Raw genomic sequence first — 22,432 nt, forward strand, 5'->3', positions numbered from 1 at the left:
TAGCATCTTTCAATAAAGAGCTGTGGTAACAGTGGTCCTTCTAGTTCTTCTCAATCTCCAGGTTACGTGACTCACATGCATAGGACATTTCTTTAATTCTTATAAGGAATTTAGCCTTCCTGGCAAACTCAAGAAGAACTAGTCAGAGAGACACACCGCTCTTCTTACTCTGTGACTCATTCCATGTATGTGTGGCTATGGTAAGCCTCCCTTCTGCAAGCTCCAGAGGTGGTCAGGCTTCTAATTTCCTAATTCAAGTACGCACAAGCAAAGAGGCAGCCATTACCCCATGTGATGGATGTGAAAGAAACAAGGAGCGTTTATAAGATTTTATTTCAATAAGAGCAGTAACAGTACTTTTTGTCTGAAGGGGAGGTACGAGTCTGCAAAAAGGATCCCCAACCAATAAAGTCCAACATACTTTCTGCAGCAGTTCTGTGCCACGTGCATCTAAATAAAGTAACAATCACCCCAGAGTGGAAGGAAAAGATCCTGTATCTGGTGTTGAACAATTTCAGGGCTACATCTAAGGTATCAAACAGCAGCTATTTTTGCTGGAAACAATTTTAAATTGCCAGGGGGGTAAGGGGGTGTGGAGAAAAAAAAAAATAATAAAAAGAGAGAAAAGCTGTTGAAAAGCACCAGCGAAAGCTGGCGCTCTAGAAAAAAGTGCCAATGGTCCTGACTGAGCTTTCTGTTCACTTCTCAATACATCAGGCCTGGAACAAGTTTCTCAGTGCAAAATTTCTCTAATTGGCTGGAAAGCATTTAAGGAAAAATCTTTTTAATTAAAAACAGAGAACCAACAAGACATGAAAGCCATGGGGGTTGGGAGAGGCATATGTTGACCTTATGAAGCTTCACAGCAGAACTCTGCAGGGGCTGTTTAAACTGAGAAAGCACAGTTTTAATTAAAGAGTCCTGAGGAACAGACAATTCAAAAGAGCAGGTCAGCTAGATTCCAAGAGGTCAATTTAAGCATAAGCAGAGGGGAAACAAGACTTCTGGTCATTTTGCTTTCCTCTGCAGGGAAATCTGTTGCTAACTGAGCATTATGTTCTGTGCTTCTCAACACAAAAGCTAGCTGTCTTCTAACCACTTCTATGGGTGTTGCATATCATTGGTAAGTGTTTAAGGGAGGGAAGAAATTTTGTGAAGTCCACCCCAGTTTCTTGACACTGGATCACATTCTAAAATAAGCTAATTTTTTTTCCCCAGTGCATGGAATCCCAGATATTCTTATGCATACTTGAAAACAGAACTCTGCATCCTGCTATAGTTTCCAAGCCCAGTGGGAAATCCTGTACAGAAACAGATCGAGCATATCATCAAACAGAAATCTTTTTTTTAAAAAAACCAAACAACAAACTTTTTCTTTACTTTTTGAAGTGTATTATGTAACTATCACGTTTAGTAAAGCTAGTAAATTTTCCTTGCTATTTAGACAAAAAGAAAAATAAATCTAGTCTCCAAACAAAAGGAGTTATGAAGGGCAATGTAACTAGAACCCATCAAGTAGCAGGGCTAACACAGAAAAATGTAACATAAAAGCTGCTGCATCTCTCCATGAAGAACTACTTTCCAGTAATTCAAAAAGAGAAGAAATTAAGTAGAAAACTAACATCTACATTAATTTCCCAAGAGAAACAATAATATTAGTGCACTTCAATTAGTGTATACATGGTTCTGCACATACACGGATTGTTACATCTAAGTATTGCTTCTGTTGAGATAGATTTCTTTCCTTGTTGGCCTTTTGAGAGCTCATGGCTAGATGCATCTGCTTGGGTGAACAAGGTACATATTCCAAGTCAAGGCATGTTATTTCAAGACCGATAGACAAAGCAGTAAATTTCCCTGCACTGACGAGCCAGATTAAGAAATCAATTCACTCATTTGTGAGATATTGTCTACTTTTCTGAAAACCCAATTAAACACTAAGAAGTGGAAAGGTGGAGGTTTTGTTTTCTTGGGTTTTTTTTAAGTTTGTATAAGCTTGGAAATTGCATCGTCAGATTTTTATTTTATTCTTTATATCTTTAATTTTATTCTCCCTTACTCCCCCCTCCAGCCAGGGTGCAAGCTTTGATGCAAGTTCTCATTTATTATGTTGGCCTATAGCCTCACAGGGTTGGCATTTATGCAGTTTATCAGGGACACCCTCCACAGATGGACAAAACTAAGAAAAAGCCACCACTCACTCCTAAAACAGACATTCAAATGTGGAATTGAGGTTAAAATCACTGAAAGGGGAAAATAGCAGTAATCACTTTTATAGCAAAGGAATAAATTAAAACAAGAACATTCTGGGAGACGTGAAAGTTAGCGAACATAATACTTTTGACAAAGGAAGAAAAAAGATGCCTTCATCGCTCTTCACATACATAAATCAACGAAAATACTGAAGCACAGGGCAATTCCTCCCCAGAAACAAACCCAGGAGGGAAAACTGGGACAGAACAGAATCTTGCTGTAGAAAACCAAGGGTGTATTTTCAAACTTTTCTGCACACAGAATTCTATTGAAATGAAAAGGATGTTCAATGAGTAACTCTCCATACACCTAACACAGATGCAGAAAGATATCAGTTCAGGTCTCAAAAGCAATACATCAACGTTAATCCAAGCTACACTGCTTCTGATTTCTCATGTTCTGTTGCATAGTATAGGATAACCTTAAGCAGAATTTCTTACCTGGACTCCATAACTTACCTACCTCCTTGTGGTGGGTTGACCCTGGCTGGATGCCTGGTGCCCACCAAGCCCCTCTATCACTCCCCCTCCTCAACTGGGCAAGGGAGTGAAAATACAATGAAAGTTTCACGGGTCAAGATAAGGACAGGGAGACCACTCAGCAGAAAAAAAAAGAAACTGTCACGGGCAAAACAGACTCAGCTTGGAGGAAATTAGTTTAATTTATTGCCAACCAAATCAGAGTAGGATAATGAGAAAAATAAGTCTGGGTCTCTCCCACAGGGTGCAGTCCTTCAGGAACAGACTGCCCCAGCGTGGGGCCCCCCCAGAGTCACAAGCCCTGCCAGCAAACTTGCCCCAGCCGGGGCTCCTCTCCCCACAGGGCCACAGGTCCTGTCAGGAGCTGCTCCAGCACAGGCTGTCCACAGGGTCACAGTTTCCTTCAGTTGCATCTACCTGCTCCAGCGTGGGACCCTCCCCAGGCTGCAGGTGGAGATCTGCTCCACCATGGACCTCCATGGGCTGAGGGGGACAGCCTGCCTCACCATGGTCTTCATCACGGGCTGCAGGAGAATCTCTGCTCCGGTGCCTGGAGCACCTTCTCCTCCTCCTCCTCCTCTACTGACCTGGGTGTCTGCAGAGTTGTTGCTCTCACACTTTCTCACTCCTTGCTCGGGCTGCAGTTAGGTTTTGGGTTTTTAAATTGATTTTCCCCTCCTTCTTAAATACTCTATACCACAGGCACTGCCACCATCGCTGATGGGCTTGGGCTTGGCCAGCGGTGGGTCCGTCTTGGAGCCGTCTGGCATTGGCTCCATCGGACACAGGGGAAGCTTCTGGCAGCTTCTCACAGAAGCCACTACTGCACCACCCCCCACTGCTACCAAAACCTTGCCATACAGGTAAACATGTCATATTTACTCAGATTAAAAAGTGCAGCCACTGGACTTTATAGTCAGAAAAATGTATGTTGAACTCTTTTAAGGCCACAACCAAAGCATAGTAACATCCACCTGAGCTTTTGTTCCTGTGAAGGGGAAGGGGGAGCAAAGTACCTTGGTGATTACATTTTCTTCCACCACCTTTTCCATACTCTGTAAGACTGCTAAAAGTCGAAGAGAAAGGAGATACTATGTAGCTAAAACTTTTTGGTTCTTTCCAACAAATCCAGGTTCCCATTATCTGGCTGAATTCAGATGCTAGATAGATGAAGCCTGATGAAAACTTGCATTGAACATACAGCAGTGGGTACTTTCTGTCAGATGGCTTCTCAATTTGTCAACACGAGGTTTACCACTGGCAGCTGCAGTTCTTGTGGATGACTTCTTCACTATCATCTCTAACTCTTCTACAGAAATGTGTCCTGGGAGTCTACGCTTTATATTTCCTGACTATGACCTCAAATCAGGTATGTCCTCACCACACACTGGTTAGACTAGTTCCATACAATTTATCTGAAATCTTAAAAATATTATCCCTGAACTAACGTAAACTATTTAGAACATAAGAAAGTACTTATCACGGGGAAGAAGGCATAGCAGACAGCATAGTCAGTCACTTCAGTAGCTAATTACAGATTTTGCCATGTTTAACTACAATTGACTAGTTTCCAAGGATCTAAATGGTATATGTCAAAAAAGCCAAGCTGTTATTCACAGTCTTGCAAACTTTGTTCATCATGAGCAGAAGTGTGACAAAGTTTAGCCAGAAGGTGAGGTTTTATCTGTATTTAAGAAATGGTTCTAGTCTTCCCCATGACAAGAAGTGACGCTGAATAGCCTGAAACTAGTGAGGCTTATAGCAAAAACAACCCACCAAAATTCATATTTGTACAGCAACATTCACTGTATTTTCTTAAATTAAAACCTGAAACAAAACATAATTTTAGTTGCATGTAGTTACATGAGTTTATTTTGAACTCTGGCCAGTTCTATAATACCTAATATACTGAGTGTGGTATAAGAATAGCTAGACAAGATAGTACAGTGCTGAGTAGTTATTTTGGCATTGGAGCTTTTTCCTTGCGGGTAGGGTTGGAGAAAAGGTCACACAGTTGTCAGTGGTCCCCCTTTCACAGCCATCAGGGATCCTGCAACATCGTCTAGGAGACATGCCAGGACTAGCTGTGGCAGAACTCTGGTGGCAGCATTCACCACCCTACAGCCCGACACTGCTATATACTCTGCCTCCTGCAGGGCTCCTAGTCGAAGCACTCTGTACCCCAAATGCCTGATAATCTCAGCACCTGCTTCCCTCATGCTCCACACCCTATATTCTAACCATCGGGTCTGCTCCCATCCACCAACCCCAGCATGTTTTTTTCTTCTACCCGTCCCCATGCACAGGCCCACAAATGTCCTAGCTCTGATCTGTTGTTGCTTGACATGCTGTTCTGTAATGGAAGTAGCACTGGCAACAAGGTGCTCCTAGGCTACTTTATGCTGCAAGCATTTTTTAAACTCACCATCACAGTTGCCTGTGGCAATCTCCCTATTAACAACGTTAGAGCATTAGAACACAGCGTGAAGTGTCAGTATTTGTACTGCGTTAATAACCTAGCTAATTATTTTAATGTCAAGGTAACAGGACAGCAGCAGATGCTGGAAGACTTGCCTCCATTTTTCCCCACGGTTCGGAAACACCTCCAGAAGGTCCGAAGAAAAGACGCCCTGTTATGAGGGGTAGCTTGAACAAAGCTGAACTCACGGAACAAGATGTGTGTTCCTTGACGCACGCTGTTGAAACTGTGGAGATAAAGTAAAAACAAGAGAACGTTAGAAAGCTGAACTGATGTGAATGTTCTGGGGCCAGCTAGAACAGTGGCAAGAAAACCACTGGCAGTTACATTTTGTGAAACCTAATCTCCAAAGCTTATACCCATCTGTTCTCTAGAGAGACCATTTGCAAAAACCACACACTGGAACTTAATTATAGGAATTAGAGGTTTGTGAAAGTAAAATTCATTCTAAATAATCCCAGCAAGGGGTGTCCAAGAGCCACTTATTTGAAACCAATCCACTGGAAAATGGCTGGCCACGAGTAACTGTTGTTTATATGACCAGAAGATGCCCTTTCTTTTAGTAGTATTTGAACTTCACTCCTATTCTCATCACAGTTTTCTGTGAAGCCACACTAAAAACCCCAAAAAAACCAACAACAAAAAAACGCCCCAAAAAACCCAAACCCAAGCAAACCTCTATTTCACTTCTAAATTACTGAAACTTCATTGTATTGGATGTATAAAATTACTTCAGTTGTCATGAAAAGCAGATTGACACTTCACTAAATGACACTCTGCACTACTGCATTTTGAAAAAGAGTAGCTGGTTGTTACAGTGGATAGTCAATTTGATACTCACATTCTTGTATTTTAGTACAAATTTCTCTTACTTGAGTTGTAAGCATTTTAAGTTAACTTATTGTAGAAACTATCTGTCTTAAAAAGGTTTCTCTGAAGTGCAAGAAACTCTCCTTTGGGCATGGAAAAGCTCAACATACAAGAACAATAGAAATGCAAATACAAACATTATATACCAAAAGGTATAATGATGGGTTGCCTTAAAGATAGATTTTGTGCATTTCATTCTCCATCATGCAAGTGGGACAAAGCTTTCAAACACTCCAGAGAGATCATTAAAAACATTCACTTGGGACAGCAGCTTAACTCTCCCACATAGGAGAGAATTAATGAAAAGATCCGAGTTTACTTTCATCACAGCAGAACCTCTCCATAGGTAGCACCTCCACAACAGACAAAATCCAGTGGTCACTGTGAACCCTCTCAGTTTGCATTTTTAAATCATCTCTTTAAATATAAATACTTTAAATCACTTTATCCTTCATAGTACAGAAAAGGGTCTCACACTTGAAAGCAAATTATACCAGACAGTTCAGCAAAATTAAAAAGTCTCATAACAACTGGGGAGTGTGTGGAGAGAAGCCAATTCCGTTTTTCCCAAAAAGAAACACAATTTCTGTTTTTTAATATCCTGGTTCTCAAAGGCATGCAAGTAAATGGAATTTTTTTTCACGTGTTGAAAGTTAGGTGCAGAACACTGTTGCTAGCCCTCCTACCCAGAAGGAAATGCAACTCAAAAGTAGTACAAATCACCTTATGATTAAGAAACACTCATGACTTGAATCCTGGAATTAAGAATACACTTTCTGTAAACACCATGGGCAAATATATTATTTCATACTTATGAAACCTTATTCATGCACCAGTGCTGTAAAAACCAGAGAAAAGCATAACCATTGTCCCAAGAGATTAAAATGAATAATCATGTGCCTGATCAAAATGTGCCAAAATTACAGGAAAGGGCTCCAGTGACTACCGTTTTAGGTGAAGCATTCGTTACAAATTGCTGTAATTCACTGCTTTAAAGTGAGTGAGTTGAGATTCAGGGAAAGTAACTTGCATAAAGTCCCACAAGACACCCATGACAAACCTGGAAAAGGGATTTCAGATCTTCTCATCCCAAACCACAGCCTGTAAGACTTTTTTCATTTCTGATTTGCATTGTTTTGCTGATGATTTGACAGGCTGGTGGAGAAAAGAGGGATATGAATGAAAAAGAAGAAACTTGGTGTAACAGGAGAAGGCAGCTTTCAGAAAGATGACACACGTAAGGAAGAGAAAGAATACAAAAGCACAATGATATAATTAGATGCACCAAATTATATTGCTCAGAACAACTACAGCACGCACAACTTCTGGAAGCAGATCCTGGCACACCTGCAATGGAAAGGTCCAGACATGAAGCTAACATACTATTAATTCACAGCAGACAGCCCTACTAGATTACTCCTTAGTTCTAGTATGTGAAAACTCAAGTCACTTGCATTTTCAGCATGGGATGGCTCTAAACCTAGCAGGCAGAAGGGTATGATATCATTTGTTGTTGCTTACTCCATTAAAAGAGTGGGTGGATATGTTGGAACATCAGCACACCTGGATGCGCTGACAGCCAAGTGCCGCCAGCTAGTTGAGTAAAAGAGGTACAATATTTCTTTCATTCCTCATTTCTTGCAATAAGATTTTGTTTAACTACACAATGGAAAGATTTTTCCCCAAAAGCTCAAGTCTGCAAGCATGGGAGTCAGAATTTCATCCCAGTTAAGGTGCTGCATTTCAGAGACCCTACTTTACTTTACTCCTTTTTGTAATTGTAGAAGTTCAGCTCAAAGGAGCCAAACCATGATGGAGCTATCCAACAAGCCGCCCAATTACAATCAACAGATCTATTCTCAGGCAGGGTCAAAATCACTACAAGAGATGGGAATGCTATATGTTTTTAACAAACTATATATTTTGGAATTGCTTTACCATGGGTAGATGGGCCATACAAACGTAACTTGGCCACCTTTTCCTTAAAAATTGCCTAGAGGTGAAGTTCCCGTTAATGTGGCAAGTCATAATGGCTTGCAGGTAAACCTTTCTGCAAGAAAATGAAATTGTGACAACCCAAAGCTGTTGCAGGTATTCCAGCAGCTTGTAGGGAATAAGATCAATGCCCTACCTATGATTTTTATATACACATGAACAGATATCTCTTCCTGTTTCTTTTGAATGCAAAAATGAAACAAGCTGCAGACTCAGAGAAATGGCTTAAGCAAGATATCAAAAGCAAAGCAACAAACTCGGCTCATTCTCAGGAACTTTAGCAGCTGCTGAGACTCTTCCCTTAGGATTGCTCAGTCTTCCCTCTATCTGCCCTCCTCTCAATGAACAATTCGTACCCTTAACAAAGTTAGGTGGCCAGAGCTTACCTGCTTATTTGCAGGAGAAAGACTTATGAACAAACCAGGGTATCTCAACAAGGTATTAGTTTGTCTTCATTCATTTAGAAATGAGTTTGTGAACCCAGAAGCATAGAAAATAATTTTTGACTTCTCTGGTTAACGTCTCCTTTCTCCCTTTTAGTCATTTAGTGCAGCCATCTGCAAGAGATTCCTTCAAGAAGAAAGCTTTCAACAGCTCTGCAAGCCTCCAAGTCTTCTATTGCAAACCTAATGGTTGCCCTGGCCTTCTACATTGCCAGTAAATAAAGCAGGCAAATTAGAACATTAAGAAAAGTTACTAATGACACTGTTTTATTTGTCTTTCTGAAACTGACACTAGAAACAGAACTGAATGTTCATTAGTTAACACCGGTTCACTGCAAACACTCACACTTCACACAAGAATAGTTACACAACTGGATACTCCATTAACAAAACAGCTTTTCCCATTCACTTGTGAGAATATTCTGGAGAAAAACGAGAGAAAAATAAAGCAAGGTTCTCCTTCGATGGGAATATCTAAAAAACTTTTGCAGTAGGGTCTTCCAAAATGCTTACTTTTTCACTCCTTTCCCTTACATGCCCCAGAACAGCTAAACCACAGAACGGAGTGTCTTCCAACGCCACTGCCGAGAAAACTGTCTTGCAGCACACCCAGTCTATGCTTGTGGGATGGCATATGCATGTGAGAGGAAGAAAAAAGTTTTGGAAGGAGACTCTGATAAAACAGCCCCAGCTCTCAGAAATGGCTGTGCTGGGAACTCTAGCACTCAGGTGCTGCTTCTCTGAACAGAGCTGCTTTCACTAAGGCTTTGTCTTTTGTGTAATTACATTTTGGCAACTTGCCAGAGTTCAGAAACTTTCAAGCACTCTTTTCAAACCTTTGCACTTCTAAATAGATTGTGGAAGTCCCAGGATGCTATGGTAACATCCCAATTGAAACCCACTACAGCAGTTAGCCTCTGCCTGCTGAACTCAGGCAAAGCCAAATATGCACAATGCAGTGAGAGCCCCAAGTCCCCGAGAAGGACAGAAGAGCCTGCCAGGGCCCTGCTGTCCCCCTAGCAGGTGTCACCTTTGGTTACCATGCAAAGAGCTGAATGAGTTCACAGGACCCTTCCTCTACTACACAGAAAACAGGGAACAAGGACCGTTATTCCTTAACGTACAGCATTACCGTTTGCATTTTCCATCGAGAGCAAGATGGATGAAGAAAATCACTTTGAAGGGTTATGCTGCTTCTCCAGTGTGAACAATTCACACACACACACAACTTTTCTTCCCAGTTACACAGGTGTCTAAGTCATTAAAACAGAATCGAGTGTCTTAAGCAAAAATAAGGTAGCCTCAAATGCAAAAGAGCCTATGTCTAGTCTGACTGAAACATCTGTAGAGATAGTGCAGAGGACCTGATGTCAACATTATGGGTATCTCAGGGTTTGTTTTTTCTTGAAACACACTCTGGACTAGCTCTAGTCTGGTCCCATGGGCTGAATGCTCATTTGCAGTTGGAACACATCTTCTAGTTTAGTTCCATCTGAAAGGAACCCAGGTCACAAGCTCCAAGACTGCTTCATGGTGTGAACCAAAGCACAGTAAGCAGGGATAATCAGGAGTATTAGGATTAGAGATTATGGTACAATGGGCAACAAAGAACTAGCTCTAGGAATAGAAAATACAGAAATTCAAAAGGCTTTAAAACCCAGTCAATTTCTGTTGTTAAATAACTCATCCACACACAAAGCATCCCCAAGTGACCAATCACACTTACCCCAAGGCTATGCTCTGAAACAGAAAAGTGAAGTTTACCTTGCCCGGAATGAGTCTTGAGAGGGATCACTTAAAACTGTAGACACCAGTTTTACTGCTGTGATGAATAAATTACTGCTGCATGAGTGTAGTTTAATTTAAGATCATTCTATTCCTCACCTATCGGCTTAAATATACTACACTACTTGCAATACTCAGACCAATCATTGGGATTGTTTCTTTAGCTATCCCCTTGGAAAGTAGCATAGGAGCATTAGCATTCCTCAATTCAAAGATCTTGTGCCAACTGCTTTTTAAAATTCCACAGATATTAGAATTTGGGACAATGAAGTCAGCCTCAAGGAAATCACCATCTTCCTCTAATGAAATTAGCAGTGCTTTTTAGGCACTTCCTCTGAAATGTGTTAGCAATGTTAAGATGAAACAGATGTTGAAAGTTATTCCTGATGACTGGCTCTAAGAAAAAAATCCTTTTTTAACAACCAGGCAGGTAGGAAATCATTAACACTCAACATTTTGGCGAGACTGGGTGATGTAACACTGCAAACACTGAGACTGGATTTTTTGAGATCCTTTTTGTCTCACCCACTCAAGTTTATTTCAGCTGAAAGGTGTGGAAAGAGGGAAAGGAGTGACACAAATTTTAATGATTTGTTTTCAGGCTTCTTGGTATAGGCTCAGGAATCTCTGTATTCGTGACAATTAATACAGGTGGTACAGAGATTATCCCACGTACTGTTTGAAAGGAAATGAACAACACCACCTGTGACACAGCTGAGAGTAGGCAGCGAACAAGCTTTCTTATGTTGCTTTGTAGCAAATCAAACCCTCTGAGACCAGTCTACAGATTCTGGGGAAGGAAAGGATTAAAGGCGTTGCTGTGCTTGCCCTTTATCACCCAGAATCCCTTTATCTATTTTTTTTTTTTTTTTTTTAGAGTCCCCCTCCCTTAATTTTTCCTGTGCTAGGTCAGTAATTCAACACCTTGAAGCTTTCAAATGAAAAGCTAAAATGACCTTAGTGCGTTGAATTATTAGCTCAGGATTAAAAAAAATAAAAGGCAAATGGTGGGGGCAGAGAATCTCTAAAAACAGAGGCCTTTTGATCAGAGCAGCATCCTGCAGTTTGCTGTAACTCAAGCTGGCCATTCTTATATAGTAGGAATTAAGGACTCCCCCTGCCAGGCAGGGCCCTATTAAAACACAATAGCTGTTTGAAAAGAGTAAGCAAGCTGATATGGATATAATAGGCCACATATTGGGGCCCCTTTCTACTCTGAAATAAAGCTGCTTTTTAGAGTTATGAGCTGGGAAACCTAGTATTCAGGAAGATGGGAAAGGGCATACAATGGAAGATGGTAAATAGCCCTGCAGAAGCCTTCCAAGGTGCTTAAGGGAAAAGTAAAGAAGCCTTCAGAGATAAGCATCAATCACCCAGGACTAGCTCTTTCAGTCTGATCAGGTGCTATTTCAGACCACATAGTGTTTCAGTCAGTCTGGAAAAGTCTTGCTGATACAAACAGAGATTTAGCTTTTACAGCAAAAAACACAGCGAGTTGCACACCACAGAGACAGCTGTGTGAATACCATTGTAACTAGTTTTATGGAGATCATTGCAAGTTGCTACCCAGCTTCCCTCAAAAACCCTTGCCCTTTCCCCCATAAACCTAAAATAAATAAATAATAACCCAATCCAGAATTGTAATTACAGAAAGAAAGCTGCTAATTCTCCAGCTAATGTATTTAGTATTTTTTCCAAACAGGTCCAACTAGACATTTTGGGGCAAGAAGAAAATTCCTTATTGAACTGCTCTATAACCTTCTATATGCTGAAGGTATGGGAGATTCAGGTCCTCAAAAAGCTTTATTATCATACAGCCATGATTTCCATTCTTTGGCTACCTTTATTAACCAACAGATGTATTTTTGCCCTCCCTGTCACACTGTGGAATTAATTCACTAGCTGCAAGATGCTACAGAAACCATGTAGTAAACCTGTGGCAAGGGACAGAAGATGACACAAAGGAGAGGAACACTATTAAAAATAAAAACAACACATGGTAGTGTTCAGATTTCCTGTGGCCTAACAACTCTGGAAGTAGTTATAGAACTAACATCAGCTGGAGATGGATTCTGATATCAAAGTGTCAATGACCACTGAAGGAAGAGTGGGAATCTGAAAATTATTCAAGACCTGCACCCATCTTGTACTGCTGAGACCAAAGCATAATGCCGAGGGAAGGCAAACTGGCTTCTCAGAGAGTTGAGGCAAAAGTATAAGCATCAGTAAAGGCCTGCTTGTTCCATTCTGCATGTAGTCTCCTGTATCTCTCATTGTAAGACAGTTCCATGTTTTATAAATTAGACTTAATTATATTAGAAGGTAGCAGCACAACCATGTTTTGACTGTGATGATCCGGGAACTACTGAAATGTAACGTAATGATTGTTCCGAAGAGATTCAATACTGCTGCCATACATGCAGCTCCCATATTTATTTTTTTCAGTCTTGGTGAGACTGAAGAACTTCAGAAGAAGAAAAAAAAAAAATGCAACTAATACTCTCTCACCTATTCAGTTGCCTTGGCAAGAACTGTTAACACATCAAAGACTGAACAGCTTCCAATACTTCCATCATGGCAACAAATGAACCTTGCCAAAATTCCTTAATATAGATGAAGCATCATCATTTGACATTAATGCTAACTCTGCATTTAGAGATTGCTTAGTTAAACCACTTTGTGCTCACGACAACTGCTTGGCTACGGTGTTGACCAGCTACAGTTTGTCTAAATCATTTGAAGATACTCAGAAGGATTAATTTTGCAGAACATGAGGTTACTGAAAGTCTCTAAGGCTAATATATTCTGGAAGTAGAATAAAGTCTCAGGTGTTCTGAAAACATTCAGATTCCTAGAAACTAGAATTATTTTTTTTTAAGAAAAGATAAACCAAGTTTTAAAAATGCATTTTTCAGGCAAGCTACACGACTTTCAGAGGAGGATGCAGAGACAGTTAAGGGATTTTATCCTGTAAAGGATAAGGAATCCTATTATGGGATCTTATCACATCTCATTGCTGCAGGCATTTGCTGATTTTTACAGCTTGACATATCCCATTTAGGAGAAATTTTATATTTGTTGGCCTTGTCCACAATGGAACACATGTATTTGTAGCACGGCAACTAGAAACGCTCCTCAAGATTTTCTGTGACACCACAACATTTTACAGCCTAAGAATGAATACAAAAGTCCTTCCAATACCATAAAACAAAAAAAGAAAACCTGCCCACCTCAATTCTGATCCATCCTTTCTTAAAGATCTTTCTGGGAAAAACAGTGTGTTCCTCAAACTTAAAACTACTTTATTCCAATTTAATAAAAAGCCTTAGAAGCTTAGACAGACGGAAGCAAAGAACTCCTATATACATATAGTATGCTAGACTCACACAAAAATGTTTCATTAAAACCAGAACTAAACCATATGAGTTAGTAATACAGAGAAAGGTACAGTTATTGATGAAGTTATCATGTATTCAGCAGTGGTTCTCTTACAGCTTGAGACATCAAAAACTTTATTGGAGGAAACAGTGTTTAAAAAAAAAAAAACTAACAGAAAATGATAAAATTATGCCTTGTAATTCTTAAAAATAAAAACATCAACCCATATACTAAGGGAAAACACCCCAATGTGTAGCAAACTTCCTATGTTATGATGTTGTTCCAAAGCTGCTATTCACTAGCGCATTTCTACTGAACTTCAGGTGACAATTTCACATTACTAAACCAGTTTTCCTCCAAAAATTTAGAGAAGCTGCAGGAAATCCAATCCTTACAGCATGTGACCAAGGATGAAAAGAGATTACTGCTTTATATAAGCACTGTGGATTGTATGCAAAGGACCATAAATAGTCCCACTACATTTGTTGTGGATGTGTCACTATTTATCTTTCTCATTTTTTCCTACATATCCCTACACAATGACTCAGCAAGCACAGCTGAGTGGTTTTCCAGAATGATGGAGAACAATGCTTGTCAAAGAGTGATATCAGCACTGAATATCTATTTTGCATCATGGTGAGCTCTACTACAGACCTTTCCTTAGTGGCAGACTGACAACATAAGATTGCCACAGCTCACTAATTCTGACTGGACGACCCTTACACTTCTGCAAGAACAGGGATAAGGCAGGAACTACCCAATACCACAGATATTAAAACCAGGTAGACTGATGGAGAAAATAAAATTAAATGAAAGACCCTCTGGCATCCCAAAAAGGATATCATGAGCACTGTAAAATACCCAACTGATGAAATGAATCATGGCAAAATAACTACAAGCAGCACATATACAGGAGGCTTCTTAAAGAATTTTCTTAGGAACAGCAATGACTTGCCTATCTATTCTGTTGCACTACCAAATGCAGACAGTGGGATGGACAGTGGAGTAGGAAAACTGTATTACAAATACACATAACCAAGCAAAACTACTTCTCTATTACTGTAGGACAAGGCCTCAAGGACAAGAGTCCAAGTACTGTTAGCCTGATGAATAGAGACGTGTTAGAACTTGTAGGGCACAAGCCCTGGGAACAAAGGAACAAGCTATACCGCAGACTCTTGAGCCATTGCGGTTGAGATGACAACCAGACGGTCGAAGAGGAACAAACAGCCAGATAAGGGAAAGGATAGTGCCAATGAGGAACTTTGCTAATCATGAAAGTCACGTGAAGAAACCCCCTAATCTTAGAATAGAAATTGTTGCTATGATAAGGTAAACTAATCAGTTCCTATTGTTTAAACGGTGTGTGTTAAATGTCAACCAGTGTGGTTCACGCTTAAGATTTAACCAATCAGTGTGTAATATGTAGAAGGTAGAAATGTATGTAAATGTAAGAGAATCACTAATAAACTGACATCTTGCTCGCATCAAGCTGCGTCCCGTCTCTTCATTCACCACATATTACCTTCTAGTCAAAACCAGAGAGATCAATTTTCAGCAAAACCTAGGATTTTGTCCTTTTCCCAATCTCTCTCTCTCAATTATCCAGACTTGTTTCAAGAATAAATTTACACATCTGAAGTGTCACAAAAGACTGATTTTAACTCCCAGATGGGATTATGTATACATCTCCAAATTTGTACTAGCAACATTAACAACTATGATGAAAGGCAATAAAATAAAATTGGAAGCATAAACAGAATTATGCTAGAGTTATGAACTAAAACTAGACAGAAGATCAAACATTCTACTCTAGCCCAGAGGAAAAGCAGTGGACTCAAATACATACAGTCCTAATGCTTGTACCATTTGCCAGGTTTCCGGACTTGAGCTTTTGGAAAATTTCTAACATCTATTTATCAGTTATATTAGCTATCAACACTGCCTATCTGCAAACAGCTTTAACCACCATTAAAGGAAGTTCAACTTCATAGCAAATACATTGCATTTCAACATTCAAGGCTGTATGTAAGAAGGAATGCAAATATACCCGACTATGTAAGGTCTCTGTAAGGTAGTCAGTCCACTTCTGCCGCAACTATTCTGACAAAGACCACAAATAAATATCTGATTTCCATGACATAAAGGAATGGGAAAGAAGCAGGCAGACTGCCCTGCTATACCAGTGAATATATACTAGAGGCATCATAATCTGACTATGCTGCATGTGAAAGTCGTGATTGCCTCTCTTCAAGAGCACAGTGCAGCTCAAGTCAGCGTATGAATGAGCGAAAGCTTATCTACAGATAACTACCCTGTGCTGACAAGATGTTGATATCAAGTGCTAACACTCATGTGCTGTAGCAAGTTCTCTAGATTTTTCTGTCACCGAAATGCTATTACAGTTTCCTGAGTGGAGTATATTATCACATACAGCACCAATGCTAAACATTGTCTTTCATCTTCAATTCTATGTTACCCCTCTGGCCACAAGCCTTCCGAGACTGTCCTGCTTACCAAAAAGCTTCTTTACCTTTTCCCCCACCCCATACTTCTTTACGAGGGTTTGGACTCACCTGCGAATCCACTCACCGGTAAGATTCTCAAGTATGTATGACCAAAACACTACATTTTCTAATATATTGGCAACACATACAAACTACAGTGGGAATCAGTGTGTTATTCCCATTAATATATGCATTTTATTCCAGCTGTTTACTCAACAGCAGCCATCCCAATCAGCATATTTGTCAGGCTAGGACTTGTTGCAATGTTTGTTACGAAGAAACAGCTCTGGGAAAACCAGGAATTATAGATCCTGCCTGTCAGATCGAGATGCCAATGCTGTTTCTGCTGTCAAGCAATTCTATAATAACAACATAACGCTTCAGGTGTCAGATCTACAGGTTCTGGACAAAATTAACATAATTTTAATTACAAATAAACTGAATTATCCACAACCCCTGAATCTTCTGTAGCTCTCATACAAAACACAAACTCCATGTGCAGTAGACAAGGGATACTGAAATCCCATTTCCAATATGCGTTGAAGAAACTTAGATTACAAGGAAGAGACTTTGCCATTTGGACCTCTACAGAGGTAAGACTGGAAGGCAACAAATGGACTTTAACAGAAAGGCTTTGTGTCCATTAGCAACACTCTAAGTGAAGAAATATGCAACTATTATAGATTCACCAAAAAGATTTATCAACAAATTCAGTCCTGCAAATCGATGTACTCTATGGAGAGTGACTTAGAAAATATCTCTCTCATAGCAGCTTATTCACATTAGCTGCAAAATCTGCTCCTCAGAGCTTCTGGCACGAGTGCTGTGTCTGAGTGCATATATTCATTTTCTTTCCACTGATAACTGAAGAGCAAAGGAGAGGCGGACAGCACTCTTATGCAGTGCCCTAGGGATCAAGGAATCCCAAGTAAAAGCCTGTCAGGAACCATCAAGCACATTATCCCAGATGAGATTTTCAGCCCAAAGGGCTGCTTCACAGCTCAGCCACTGACAGCAGCAGCTTCATACTGATCACATGGCTCAGTGCAGTCTTGCATTGAGTGTGATAATTTTGTCTTTGAGTCTCCAGAGTAGAAAACATGCCGGAATCCTGACAGTATTTGAGGAACACATTAAATACTATTTTTACAATTGCTTGTAAGATTTTATCAGAGAGAATATCAACATTTTATGTAAGAACCAGAAAGTGCTGTTACTTCCCAGAGGCTACTGATTTGCTCAAACCCCCACAGAACTAACACTACAAAACCCAACAACCAACATCCCTCCCCTGAAGTCTTACTGAGAAATCCTAATGAATGGCTCCATCTCTTAGAAAGGGAATCTGGCACAACCTGTCAAAGCCCTAAGGACCTTCTCACTACTATTTTTGCTGTTTATACTACAATTGTACAAAGCACAGAGATGACATTCTACAATGCTAGATGCTGTAAAGCACATGCAGTACAATATCACTTCTGTCTTGAAGAGCTTATGCTTTCCTTGTGAACAAGACAGAACAAGTTACTGTAAAAAAGGGAAAGATGCAGAGCAGATGACAGCAAGATGACGACTATGATAAGGTTTACGTACATAGATGCAAAAAAAGAAAAAAATTGATGGCTCTAAGCTAATTCTGAGAATCTCTCCTCTTTATAAACAGATAATTCAGCTTATTTCCAGTTGCCAATTAAGGTTGTCTTCAGTGAGTGGCTTATTTCTCACGGGCATCCCATCTGTCCTGTTTCTGGCCCTTCCCCCCTGCCACCTGCCCCCAAGGGTACTGAGATTATTTTAAAGAGGAGGACATTGTTTATTCTACAGATTTATTTAGGTAATGTTGTACAGCAGTACAGGACTGAACAAGCCAGAAGTTTTTCTGACACTGAAGCCTGTGTCACTGCTATTGCCAGAGAGCACCAAGAGAGCAGTATCATATTTGTCCCTAAGGAATGAGTTGAACAAATTGTTCCAGCCAATCCAGACAGCAAGAGAAAATGAGATACTTTCATTGCTAGAAGTTGATACTTCTCACCATGATAACATCTTCCTATACAAGGATCTCAAACTATATAGCACTGGCGGTCTGAACAAGGCAAATGTTCCTTTGTGTAAAGCAGGGCTCTACAGACCTGACATTTTGAATTGCCAGGCACACAACAGATCTAAAAGCAGTAGTATGCAACCCCCAACCCCCCAAACACACACAGCACAGACACCTTCTCAGATAAATGTTATCAAACTGCCACAGAAGATCCAGTGGGGACACTTCAAATCAGAGCCAGCAGAAACATCCCTCAAAGAAAAAAGGAGATCTCAGACATCAGTTTGCAGAGCCCCATGGAAGTAGTGCTGCATGTGAAAGCTAAAAGCAAGATGTCTTTCTCAATCATGCTCCAGCTGGCAGGTGGTCAGGGAGACATCTCACCAGAAACAGAAGAAAACAAAAAGCGTTTTGGGAGACAAAAACATGCCTTTTCCTGTGTCTCCACTTCACTTGTGTTTGGTTTATCAAACAAACCATAAAAGTGATAAGAAGAGTTTCCTGTCTGAGGTAAGTTATCACTGGTTAATATTTCCGAGCTTTCCAAAGAGTCTGGAACAGATTAACACATCTACCTGCAAGCTGGGGAAAAAAAAGTTTTAAGCAAAGGGTTAGCCCAGAAGAAAAGCAAAAATTACTAGTAGGAAGTCTCTTGGTCAAAATTTTTTGTTGCTGCTTCTTCTAGCTGAAGTGAAAAAAAGACACACAGACTCCCTTTAAGATCCCAGAAAATATTATAAAGTGGGATGCTATGCACATTCCCACTGCATGATCAAATGCATTAGCATGGGGGCCCTGGTTTTCTTCAGCACTGGAAAGATCAAGAAAACAGGATGATAAATATTGTATAGGAGGAACATGTCCCTTTAAGATATGTTGGCACAGAAGTTAGGCTGGAAGAAGTAAAGCAGCATTAGTGTGTAATTACACAGAGGGCTTTCAAGAGCCTGCATTTCATGGAGATTCAAAAGCAAAGCAGAGATTCCTTGAGTTCGTAATGAACCAGTAGCATTTCAGGGTATCAATGAAATCAAGACCAGTCCTTAGAGAGGCATAAATTTTATTCGTTTAACTAAAAGATGTGGATTAATTGGCAGAAGGGTGATCGATCCCTATTCCTCTAAGAGTCAGGAGTGATTCAGATGAGGGGAGCCTCAAGGTATGCCCAAGATTGAAAGCAGATGTCCATATGACTAGGACAAATGAACAATGGAATAAAGTGGGAGAAAAAATATCCCTGAAGCCTAAAAATATTCTGGAAAGAGAACTGCAGAGATGAAGGTCAGCCCTCTACAATCAGCAATTCTGGTGCTAGGCTGTGCAGTGGAATACATTCCCCATTTCATTTACTAGAAACTACTAGAAACACTCACTGCCTGCAAAACACTGCTTGATCCATACAGAGGACATAACGACATCATTTTCAGCTCTGAAATTTCATGCAGATAAGCTAAATCCCAACAAAATTTTCTTAATTACCCATAAAAATAGTTGTTGTAACCGGCACAAAGATTTGAAGTGACTCATGGTGAGGTGGGGCATTGCAATGCACGATGGAAAGGCCATGACTGCTGCAAGAGAAGTCCATGGAACACCACTCTGTGGAAAATTGTGCTCTCTGAGATGAGTTTGGAGAATACCTGACACCCATCCTTGACACACTAACTTACTTCATTATTTCTCAAAAGTTACAGAAATTAGTATTTTATCCCATATATACTTAAAAAAAAAAAAAGTCACTTGCTTGGACCTACCTCCTAGCTTTCTAAACCCTGGGCTTGGTCTCTTAATTTTAAGTGAGCATAAATAAGGGAAGTGCAGCGTGAAAAAGTGGACACACTAATATCAAGTCCCTTCATCTCAAATCATTGCAGCATACTTCAAAATATGCACAGGCCAATCCTCTCACTTAGAATAACCTGGAACAAGGAAAACAGTGGGAGAGTGCACACAAGCCTTCTGGAATCTCACAAGTTACCTTTCAGTCCGAAGATACCAAGATTAAAGATAAAAATCAGGATCGAGCTTATTTGCTTGGCAGAGCAATGCAGCCCTCAAAGCACAGCCTAAACAAATGTTGACAGTTGCATGGATGCACAGGAGTCTAACGGGCAGTAAGGGCTCACTACTAAGCCCTGGGAGCCAGAATGTTTGACACTTCCTTAATAGGAAGCTTTGTATTCTGAGTCTACCTACAGCCATACTGGCTGTCATTTATTCTCCACTTTAAACAAAGAATCCCACATTTCAAACCTTAGGAGTTTCGCAGCTCTCAAAATGACTAAGCCTGTTTGTGCTTTGGTACAGGGACACAGTTTGATGTACTAAACTTCAGACATACTATGAAAGAAAAAGAAAAGAAACAAAAAAGGAGAATGACTAGCTCTGTATTACAGAAAAAAAATGAACACATAGCCTTTTCCTGTCTTTCAAGAAATCAGAAGCTCCTCAGTGTGAACACTCAGTGTGAACAAAAAGTCATTGTAGAAATTCACATCTTTCTTTGGAAATAAATGGGAAAAACATGATCTCCAGCACCTGAGTCAGAGGGTTGTGCTCTATGGGGGCAGTTTTGTTTGTCATAAAGATCTTGAATTATTGTTTATTCTTTCAAAGGTAGAAGAGGAATACGAAGTGAAAAGATGGTTATCATGTCATGACGAAGAAATACTGTAGAGAATCAATGTGAGCAGTTTCAAAAACTGTGGAAGACCTCTTACTCACCATTTAATTTTTTCAGTACGTATGATCAGAAGTTCAGAAAAAGCCCTAACGTGTCAGCCTGAAGGTAGGTGCAAACCAAATCCAATCTGGATGACGATTTCAGCTGGGTGTTTCAAAGCCACATTGCCTTCAACTTTGGTAAAGAAATCCTGTTGGTGGGTGGAGGTCATTGTAGTCATGCTCTTTATCTTTCTTAAGCTCTTGTTTACTGACTATTTGTTCAGCTGACTAATGTCAGTATTACTTTCTGTGGAAACTCCTGTATATCAGATAAAAGTATCGTGACTCTCAATCACATCAAGTGCACAGATTGTACCTTCATTTGTCCCCAGCACCTACTCTCAGTGATTATTTCTCCACAACCCTCACTTAACAGTGACCACTGCAATTTGCTCAGAACACGGAAGTATACTGTTCATTGCCTTGTATACTAAGCATTTTTTTAATTTTGGTAGTCTAAAAAGAGGGAATGCATTTTGAGAGTTCAAGCTACTCTATAAACAACAACAAAAAATATAAATCTCCTTATAAAATCCACATAGTACCAAGTATTATTTGCTTCTAAAATAGATTTGAGGTCTTTTAAAGTCATTACTCATTCTGGTTGCACTAAGCTACAGAGAAAGGTTAGCAATAACACTAAGCTGCCCTGATAAGCTGTTTGATTCTTCTAATAAAATTGCCATTATACTGTTTTACATGGGTCTTCCTGATTTTGCAACATGCATGATTCATGCCAAGTGAAAGTTGGAAGTGCTTTGTTGAGAGCAAAAGAAATAACGTACAACCAAGAAACCGTATTTTCTTGTTACAATGCCATCTACCTAGAAGATCCATTATATAAAACAGATGTAGCAAGATGGCCTGTGTCTTACCTCCTCTGCCAAGATGGTCAAAACCACACCAGTCTTGAACTGCTTGTTACCCTAGCTCAAAAACAGAAAACCCCAGACAAAAGATTAAAATTTCCCCTCAGACTTGCTGCAGTATTTCTTTTACTTATTTACCAGTGAGAATCTCTGTTGTTCAAAAGTGGAAAATTTGCATGGGGCAAGAAAATATAATGCAAGTTGTCCAAGCAAACTAGCAAGTTAGACCTCATTTGGAAGTCAGATGGACACTGGTGTGAAAAAAACCCAACAAAGCCCCACCAAAAAAACCTCCCCAAAATGCAACCAAAAAACCCTGAAACTGTGGTCAAGTAAGATAGACAGCAGACAGACAGCTACTCCTATACTTTGAGATTCTCTTCCACTACTGTAGTAGAGATGGTTGTGAAATACCCTGCACATTAATTTGCCTCAGGAAAAGGTACCAGGAAAGGAAGCAAGCAAGAAAATGTTTTCAAATGGGCATCAAAAACCAGAAACATATAACCACTGCAAGCACAGGCATTACCAACAAATCTTTAACGAAGCTGCCTGGAAGAATTTTAGACATGGTGCACAACATCAAGTTGGCAAAACATACAGCAA

At 40.0% G+C, this 22,432-nt stretch overlaps 1 protein-coding gene across 1 annotated transcript in view; it reads right to left on the minus strand.

Annotated features, from left to right (window-relative positions):
- Positions 1-22,432, minus strand: part of C7H11orf49 (chromosome 7 C11orf49 homolog) — an 85,115-nt gene that overhangs the window by 51,464 nt on the left and 11,219 nt on the right. The window contains exon 3 of the mRNA XM_040599707.1: positions 5,307-5,437. Coding sequence (XP_040455641.1) covers positions 5,307-5,437 — 131 coding nt within the window. The remainder of the gene's footprint in view (positions 1-5,306; positions 5,438-22,432) is intronic.

The sequence above is a fragment of the Falco naumanni genome, chromosome 7, assembly GCF_017639655.2.
Source record: "Falco naumanni isolate bFalNau1 chromosome 7, bFalNau1.pat, whole genome shotgun sequence".
Taxonomy (NCBI): domain Eukaryota; kingdom Metazoa; phylum Chordata; class Aves; order Falconiformes; family Falconidae; genus Falco; species Falco naumanni.